The sequence below is a fragment of the Stenella coeruleoalba genome (assembly GCF_951394435.1).
Source record: "Stenella coeruleoalba genome assembly, chromosome: 13".
NCBI lineage: Eukaryota > Metazoa > Chordata > Mammalia > Artiodactyla > Delphinidae > Stenella > Stenella coeruleoalba.
In genome coordinates, this window is record NC_137159.1 from 76,504,277 (window position 1) to 76,513,552 (window position 9,276).

At 42.6% G+C, this 9,276-nt stretch overlaps 1 protein-coding gene across 2 annotated transcripts; it reads left to right on the plus strand.

The window, feature by feature from the left end:
- Window positions 1-2,353: 2,353 nt before the first annotated feature.
- On the plus strand, window positions 2,354-7,663 carry LOC307196596 (retinol dehydrogenase 14). Of its 2 annotated transcripts, none has more exons than XM_079941672.1 (2): window positions 2,354-3,116; window positions 6,439-7,663. In XM_079941672.1, the coding sequence occupies exons 1-2, from the start codon at window positions 2,724-2,726 to the stop codon at window positions 7,054-7,056; spliced, it is 1,011 nt and encodes a 336-aa protein (XP_079797798.1). In that variant the 5' UTR covers window positions 2,354-2,723; the 3' UTR covers window positions 7,057-7,663. The 2 variants fall into 2 exon arrangements, with proteins under 2 accessions (XP_079797798.1, XP_079797799.1); XM_079941673.1 differs by having other exon boundaries at window positions 2,354-3,107.
- Window positions 7,664-9,276: the final 1,613 nt, after the last annotated feature.

The following is a 9,276-nucleotide window of genomic DNA, read 5'->3' on the forward strand; positions in this document are numbered from 1 at the left end:
AAATCAGTTATTCATACAGGTTACTTTCATCTAAGATGAGCTCCAGACAGAACCTCCTGGAAGGGTTCTTTGAAGCTTATTTCCTGAGTTCATTGCCTCTGAACTACAAGGCTTCATATTTGAAGTCTCTGGCTTTGGGCCCAGCAGGTAGTCCAATGTTTATATGGGGAAAAAAAGCCTTGGCTACCACTTCAAAATGTGACATGAAGTAAGTGTAGTATCCTAGCCTTCATTGTTGTCATTCTGTTGTGATTTTTGTTTTGTTTTCAAAAAAAACCATTGATTGGTTATTAACCATAATCTACTACATTAGGAACAACAAGCTGGTTATTTTCAGATGTTACCTCATTTTCTCATCAAACCAAACTTTCGTGACATAATATCAATATTATTACCTTCCTTTTTTTTAATCAATGAAGAACCTAAAATTCAAAAAGATTAAGTAGCTTGTCCAAGGATGTGCAGGTAATAAATGGTAGGACTAAGATTCAAATTTAGATCTCACTTCAAAAGCTATATGCTGAAAAAAAAAAAGAAAAGAAAAAGCTATATGCTGTCTATCTTCCCTTCCTCACACCCTGTCTTGCTCCTTCTCGTCCCATCTCCATCTCTACCCCACCCACATATACATATTCCACCCCGGTTCTAGTGAAAGCATGCCACTGCTGACACACATCTTTTGATCTGCTTCCTAATTTGATGTAAGGCAGTCCAAAATATATCAGTCATGACACTTACTGAGTACCTACTGTTTTCTACGCATTCCCCAAGATAAAGGCCACAAGAGAGACTCAGACATAATCCCATCCTTTAACAATCCCTTAGAAGTCAAATGTGCAAGCTCAAATAGCCGACACGAGAGGGCTGGTTGTCCTCAGTGTCAAGAGAGGGTCACACGCAAGGCTGAAACAGAAATCTCTATGGGCTGGAAGTGGTCAGGAAATGTGGAGAACGGAGGTGGGCTTTGCAGGACAGGAAAGATGTGGACGGAGAGAAAAGAAGAGAGGAAACGTGCTCCCGGCTCAGTGAGTGTGAGAGGCAGCTTCAAGTTACAGATAGGATAGAATAAAGGCCCCCCCTCCATGATTTCTGTTCCTGGTGCCTTGTCTAATCCTCAGTGAGAGTGCTCCTCCCACCTGTGAGCTCCATTCTCAGCACTCATAAGAATCCTTCTGGCATTCGACCTCTTGGCTGTTTGTACTATGCCTTTTTGGTGCATGTTATATCCTTCCCAAATACAAGGGAGTGGAGGAGAGTTTATCAAAATCATCTAGGGAGTTTATTTCAAACTACAGAAGTTGTGTGTCTCTTCTCTTGTCCTGAAGATTCTAGAAAGGGGGCTGGGGCAGGAGGGGTCTCTGGACCAGACAGTAAGCACCCTGAGGGCAGAAATGGTGCCCTATTTCTTCGTGACTCTCGCAGGGCATAAGGCCTGGCATGTATTGGATGGGTGAGTAGATGAACGTATGACGACTTAAGAGTAGCTTGGTCTGGGCTTCCCTGGTGGCGCAGTGGTTGAGAGTCCGCCTGCCGATGCAGGGGACACGGGTTCGTGTCCCGGTCCGGAAGGATCCCACGTGCCGCGGAGCGGCTGGGCCCGTGAGCCATGGCCGCTGAGCCTGCGTGTCCGGAGCCTGTGCTCCGCAACGGGAGAGGCCACAACAGTGAGAGGCCCGCGAACCGCAAAAAAAAAAAAAAAAAAAAGAGTAGCTTGGTCTAAAGTTTGAAGTTTGCAGCTTGAAGATGGATCCCTGTGGCAATAACCCGATATTTCTGAAGCATTTTACAGTGTAAAAAGCACTTTCCCTTCCTTGTTACATTTAATATTCTCCGGGAGGGAATGGGGAAGACGCTGGTGAATGAGCCTGCTCAGACGTCTATGTATACAGTAAGTCCACGCTTTTCCCAGTGTATCTCCACCACTGTCAAATAAGACCATTTGAGAATGCCTTTTTATATATGGATCAAGGCCACAATGGTCTAACATTCTCAAACCGTGGTCCCCAGATCACCTGCATCAGAATCACCTGGGAACTTGTTAGAAATGTACATTCTCAGGTTCCATTTTGGACTCTAATGAATTTGAAACTGGGCCCTGAAATTTCTGTTTTTACAGGTCCTGCAGTTGATTCCAATGCAACGCTAAAGTCTGAGAACCACTGGTCCATTCTATTTCTAACTGATTCATGTCGCTAAGTTATTAGCGTCAGCTGTGGGAAAAAAGAGCCTCTCTTCAGACTTTCGTTCGGCAGGGACCATTCTCCAGAGGATGAAGGTAAACTGAACTGAGGGTTAACAAGTCCCAGGCGCCCTTAACGGAAAACACACTAAGCCAGCCCCGAAGTGTGGGATTTGTAAAGCAGCCTATAAAGAGACTTGTAAATTCAAAGTACTCATTAGGCATTTCCACGGGGAAGGCCCCCACCACTCTGGGATTTCCATGGGTAGGGACCTCAGGACCCTGAAAACCCGGGGCCGTGCTCACCCTTCTCTCAGGCTGGGAGCCGGCTCCACCGAGGAGCCACACAGAGAGCTGTCCTCTAGTAACCAATCAGGTGCCCTCAGAAGGGGGACTACAAATCCCAGCATGCCCCACGCCGCCGTCAGGGGACGACAGGCCGCGCCCCAGCGTTCTTTACGTACAGGGGGCGAGCTCAGACCCGGGCGCGCGGCGACCCCGGAAGTCCCGCGCAGGCGCAGGTGGGCCCTGGGCCCGGGCGGCCATGGCAGTGGCTACGGTGGCGGCGTTACTGGCCGCACTGGGTGGGGCCCTGTGGCTGGCGGCCCGGAGGTTCGTGGGGCCCAGCGTCAAGCGGCTGCACCGAGGCGGGGACTCCGGCCTCATGCACGGGAAGACAGTGCTGATCACGGGTGCGAACAGCGGCCTGGGCCGCGCCACAGCCGCCGAGCTGCTGCGCTTGGGGGCGCGAGTGATCATGGGCTGCCGGGACCGCACACGCGCCGAGGAGGCGGCGGTTCAGCTCCGCCGCGAGATATGCCAGGCTGGGGGCCCCGAATTGGGGCCTGACTCCAGCGGGGCCGGCGAGCTCGTCGTCAAAGAGTTGGACCTCGCCTCGCTGCGCTCCGTGCGCTCCTTCTGTCAGGAGGTGCTCCAGGTGTGGGGCTCTGGGAACCTGCCGGAGATCGGGGACTGGCTAGGGGCTTCGGCGGGCGAGGCGGGGCCTGGAGGGCCGGGGGCTGAGCCGGGGAGGGGACCGCCCACAGTCGAGGGAGGGGGTGTGACCTTGGGAATGATTCGGGCGGCTTGGGAATTGAAGGCTGGAAAAATTGGTAGGACAGTCTTCTGTCTTCCAAGAATGTTGAGAAAGAAAATGGGCCCAAGAGAAAAATAAGCGAGTTTGTGAACATTTCCTCTTGCCATGTGAGGACAGCTCAGGAGGAGATCCGCCAGGTCCCTGGATTGTTTTTCCTGTGTCCAAAGTGAATGTGCACCAAGCCATCTCTCAAAGAGCCTGAGAGCACATAGGGGACGCTGCTAGACAAGGACCTTGGAGCAATTTTTCCCCCCCTGCTAGGGTAGGAAGTTTAGCTTTCTGCCACCAGTGAACTCATGAGCAGTATTCTTAACCATACTCTGGCCTAACTTCCAAATAGACTGGAGCTTGGAATGCCAGTGGTCATGTGCTCTAAATGGGGACAGAAATAAAAGTAATATAATACCTAGCACTTATTGAAAGTTTCCTGTGTGCCAGGAGCTGTTCCAAGCATTTCAGATATATTTTTTTTAACTTTTAATGAAATTAAACTGACTTTGACTGCTCTTGTCATCCAGTCGTCACAGTAACCCTGTGAGGTAGGCATTGTTACCCCATTTTACAACGTAAGGCCACTAAGGCATAGGTAGGCTAAGTAATTTGCCCACGATCTTTCTCTAGAGCCCTTGCTTTTAACCCCTATATAGTACTTCTGCTGCCTGCCAGTGAGGTAGAGGATTTCTTTGTTTAGATAGCTCATCCACTGAAATGGATGTCCTCTGCTGAAATTGAGGTAGAAGGGTTCCCTGCAGAGGTGACTTGCAAGAGGGCATTCAGAAGAGTGATGTTTAAAATTAGCTGGCATAGAAAAGGAGCCTATATGAAAAGGAGTCTCCTGAGTCTAGAACAGAAGTTCCCAAACTTTCTAATTTTTTTCATGATGCCCTTAGGCCAAACAAATATCTAACAGCTTATTCATTAAGCAGTTAGATCCAAACAACTTAATAAGTATTTATGTAACAACTTAGTAGCTGTTTGAAACAAAAACACACATAGCATAAATGAAAGAAAAAAAGATTTTTATTTCATTTTTCAATAACCATAATTATTATAACCATAAGTATACTAATGGGAAATGTGCATCTGTTGTTCACTGTACCAGCTTGTCAAACTTTGGAATCAGACTGACCATTGCCACCCTCATTTCTGTTCTATGTTGACTTTTAACATTGTACTTGCATTTCATTGCAGCAACTACTAAACACTCAGCTTTGCAAAGGTAGGACATCATGAAAAGGAATATAGCACAATAAAATGTTGAAGGTGTGAACCACTTGGAGCTTGGTAGTTTTTGAGATGTTGAGCAGAGTATCATTTTGTTTCCCTCGAAAACTTAAAATACTCCAAATCACCCTGAGAGTTTCCTTGTGACTCTCTAGGGCAACTCGATACACAGTTGGGGAGCTGTTGCAGATCCAGAGTTTTGGTTTGTTTTGCCGTTATGACCAGTATTTCATTATCAGGTTTAGAAATAAGAAGTAATAGTGTACAAGAGATGTTGGGAGAATCCAAAGTGGATCTTCCTATTCAGTAAAAATGTAGATGGGACTGGGTATACTTATTCCTTGATACCTATGGTTTCTCACTACTTTGGCCACTTGACAGAACCAAGTAAAAGTTAAGGAGATAAAGAGATAACTAAGTTGTCCTTGCTTCTAAGTATGTATTAAGTTCCTTCCTGGCTCTGAAGTTCAGTAGTTCAGTGACTATAACCAGAATTAAAAAAAAAAAAAAAGGAAGTGTAAATTTCCCACAGGTTGGTATTCTTGGTATTTATGTCATTTATCTTCTAGAATTTAAAAAACAGTAAATGATACAGTCTTAAAATAACACAAGCCCAGCAAAGAATGATGGCTCAGAAATGATTAATACAGGAAACTCTTCCAAAGGATTACTGAAAAGAACACTCCTTTCTTTCCCCCACGGGTGAACTTTTGCCTTCTTTTTGAAGTTGACTATTGGAAAAGCAAAAGGTGCTGAGACACACAGAATGAGAAATAGTTAATCCACTGACAGGTAGGCTTTGATAACAGTTGTGAAATTTAACACATTCTTCTTTTCACTTAATTTGGCAAAAGGGCCAGTGATATTTGAAATTTGACCTCAAATTTATTTGTGGGTCATCACTGTGTCTTTACACCTGGAACACGTTGTACATTTCTTTTTCTCTGCCCATCAAAAGAGACAGAGCCAGGAAGGGACAAGGGAAAACCAACTAAATGAAGTAAAGAATGAAAAGACTTCCCTTTGAGGACAGTCTAAATTTTAGGACTTTAATCTGGGGAGATGCAGGAGGATATGGTCAAAGTGCAAAATTCTGACTGTATAGATCTCTTAAGTTGGGGGCTCCTCGAAGCTTGAAAGAGGTAGATTTCATATCGGGGAAAAAAGAACTGTGAATTCTAGAGTCGTAATAGAGGTTAAAGGTATTTGTTGGGCAGACCTCCTCTGTTAAGTCTCCTTTGCTGTTATTGTGAGACTTAGTATGTATGATTCATGGTTTTGTTTCTGATATGTTTATACTACCTGTTTAATATTTTTCTTAATGTTCCGTTGATATATTCATGATGTTCTCTCCAGTCTTAATTTGCATCCCTCACCCTCTCTATTGCTTGTCCCATTTTTAAGGAAACAACCTGGAGTTGCTCCATTCCCATGGTGACATTTATTATTAGAAAATTACAGAATAAAACAATCCTAACTTGCCCCTGGCGTTGATACTAGTAGCTCTAGGAATAAACAATGCTGACCTGTCTTCTGCTGTAGTTCCACTCTCTAGCTCACATTGAATGTCTAGCTATGGTTTGAAATCCCAATTAGAAAAGCAGTCTAGCTTACTAATTAAGAATAGGGCCATTGGTGTCAGATTTCAACTTCAGGGTTTTGTTTGCCACTTACGAGCCCTGTGATTCTGGACAAATCACCTAACTCTGGTGCTTCAGTTTGCTTATAGAGTTGTTGAGAGTAGATGAGATAACATGAAAAGCACCAGGTCAGGCACACAAGTCATTGTTGTCGTCGTCTTCTTTTCTCTCAATTGTTGAAAACTCATAGAGGCGTTTTTTAGAATTTTAGTAGTTTGCAGGAATTGTTTAAAATTTTATTTTAGGCACATTTAAGGCCTGCGTTCATAACTCTGCCATTCTCTTTTTGCCATTTGAAGGAAGAGCCTAGACTGGATGTTTTGATCAACAATGCAGGCATCTTCCAGTGCCCGTATATGAAAACTGAAGATGGGTTTGAGATGCAGTTTGGAGTGAACCATCTGGGGCACTTTCTACTCACCAATCTTCTCCTTGGACTCCTTAAAAGTTCAGCTCCCAGCAGGATTGTGGTAGTTACCTCCAAACTTTATAAATACGGAGACATCAACTTTGAAGACTTGAACAGTGAACAAAACTATAATAAAAGCTTCTGTTATAGTCGGAGCAAACTGGCTAACATCCTTTTTACCAGAGAACTAGCCCGCCGCTTAGAAGGCACAAATGTCACTGTCAATGTGTTACACCCTGGCATGGTGCGGACCAACCTGGGGAGGCACATACACATCCCACTGTTAGTCAAACCACTTTTCAATTTGGTGACATGGGCTTTTTTCAAAACTCCGCTAGAAGGTGCCCAGACTTCAATTTATTTAGCCTCTTCCCCTGAGGTAGAAGGTGTGTCAGGAAAGTACTTTGGGGACTGTAAAGAGGAAGAACTATTGCCCAAAGCTATGGATGAATCTGTTGCAGGAAAACTCTGGGATGTCAGTGAAGTAATGGTTGGCATATTAAAATAGGAACAAGGAGTGGAAGAGAGCTGTTTGTAAGACTGGATGTCAGCTCTGTCATTTTAGGTTTTTTTTTTTTTTTTGACTACTCCACGTGGCTTGCGGGATCTTAATTCCCCAACCAGGGATCTAACCGGGGCTCCCAGCAGTGGAAGCGTGGAGTCCTAACCACTGGACCACCAGGGAATTCCCTGGATGTCAGCTCTATCTTTGATCAGGAATGGTGTGGCTTGGGCACTTGCTACTGGAAGATGCAATTTTGGTTTTACCATAGTACTGCTAAGAGGTACATAGAGATATTTTGAAGTTACTAAAAAGTTATTTTTTGGAGAACATAAAATTTCAGAAAAGATGTTTTAAATATATATAATAAGCATATCAATGATTATAATGAGTGATATGGTTATAATATATTTTAAAATTATAATTGAACAAGCATGGATTACAAATATTAAAGAATTCAGGGACTTGAAATAGATACGTTGAGAAGTTTTTCAAGTATCTTTGAGTTTTATGGTATGTTTAAAGTGTTAAGTGTTTTAATGATAATACTGGCTTTTGTGGGGAAATAATATGCATGGTGTGAATGCACAATTCTTACTTGGAATAAATTTACTGATGCAAATTCTTATTTGTGTATTCCTTTAGAAGTTTCTCTGAAATTAGTCCTTTATCATCTCATTAGCCTCTACTGATCTTGGTATGCCCAGTGCCTTTTCTTCCCACATATCTTGCGCACTGCTTTAAGAAGTAGTATTTCTGAAATCCAAATCTGTGTCACAGTGTCATGTCCCTGCTTAAAAACTTGTGGTGGTTTCCAGTTGCCCATAACTGGGTTTCCAGCCTTTTTTCTTTCTTTTTTAAGCTGCAGAATGTTTTTCTTCAAGAGAAGTCTTATTCAAATGTAGAAGCTGGATGGGTATAATAGATCATAGCAATGCTGTGAGGATGGAGTCTTCCAAGGCTATTTCTGAAGGGACTTTGTGCAATTCAGTAGTTTATAAACCATTTCTATTTAAACATTTTAGTATATTTTTGAGACTCCTCATGAACTGGCCACATGCTTACCTTGTACTCTTACACTCAGTGCTGTCCAGTAGAACTTTATGCAATGATGGAAATAATTCTGTCTGCACTGTCCAATATGGTAGACTCTAGACACCTGTGTTTATTGAGTACTTGAAATGTGACTGAGAACTGATTTTCTAATATTACTTAAGGTCAATTTAAATTTAAATAGGCTTAGTTACTAACGTCTTAGACAGTATATCTCTACTCCTTTCATTGTATAACCCAGTCCTCAATATGGACCAATCACCCACCTGCCTCTGGGCCTTTCCTTATATTGTTCTTTCAATCTGGAATATCCTTCTCTTTTTTACTGGGAATATTCCTTAGCCTTTAACATTCCCTTCAAGTGTGTTCCTTTCCTTAATATCTGTAGGAGGATCCAATTCTCACTCTACTTATTTTTCATTGATCTTGGCAGATTTACTAGGAATTTAGTGCACTAATTATTTGTTCACAGCTCTAGCTAGACAATTGCAATAGGAATTATCCAAGGATAGATTATATTCTTACTAGTTTTCCTTCCTCAAGAGTCAGATACAGTACCTGACACAGTAAATACTAATGTGTGAGTAAATAATAAGTCAATGGTGGTATACATAAAAATCATTGAGTAAGTAGGAATATTGTAGGCATCAATAGTAATTTTAAGTATTTGTTTTAACCATCTCATAATATTGACAAAAGGAATTATGACTGTAAAGGATAGACAACTACACAGAATTTAATGGCCATTTTGGTCAGGAGTAGTCCTTGGTTGGTAATTATTTTTAAGACTGTAATATCTGGTTACCAGTATCAGTTCTTTCTAAGAATGGCAGGATCTTGGCAAATGGTATAGAAGGTCTGTTTTCTATTAGAGCATTGGGTTGTGAATATGAGAAACACTTAGTGTTTGTATCATCACAGGTGTGTCTTTGCAGGTGTAGTCATTATAGCTGCATCATATTCTTTGAAACTTATTTTTAAAAAATAATCCTACAAAGAGACCTGCTGAATTTAGAAATATGGGCAGGAAATACATCAGAATGCAACCTGGAAAAATGGAAGCTAATAAATCTGTCCTACACCTCGACTTCATTAAAAAGGAGCCTTTTTTTTTTTTTTCATTTAATACCATCTTTTCTGGCTGCATTTTGATACCTGATGCTTTTCAGGGGA

What these genes read in the sequence shown, in the direction of transcription:
- LOC307196596 (XM_079941672.1), top strand. Translation starts at nt 2,724, where the DNA reads ATGGCAGTGGCTACGGTGGCGGCGTTACTGGCCGCACTGGGTGGGGCC. An exon ending in TCTGTCAGGAGGTGCTCCAG is followed by an intron (nt 3,117 to 6,438) that starts GTGTGGGGCTCT and finishes TGCCATTTGAAG; the next exon opens with GAAGAGCCTAGACTGGATGT.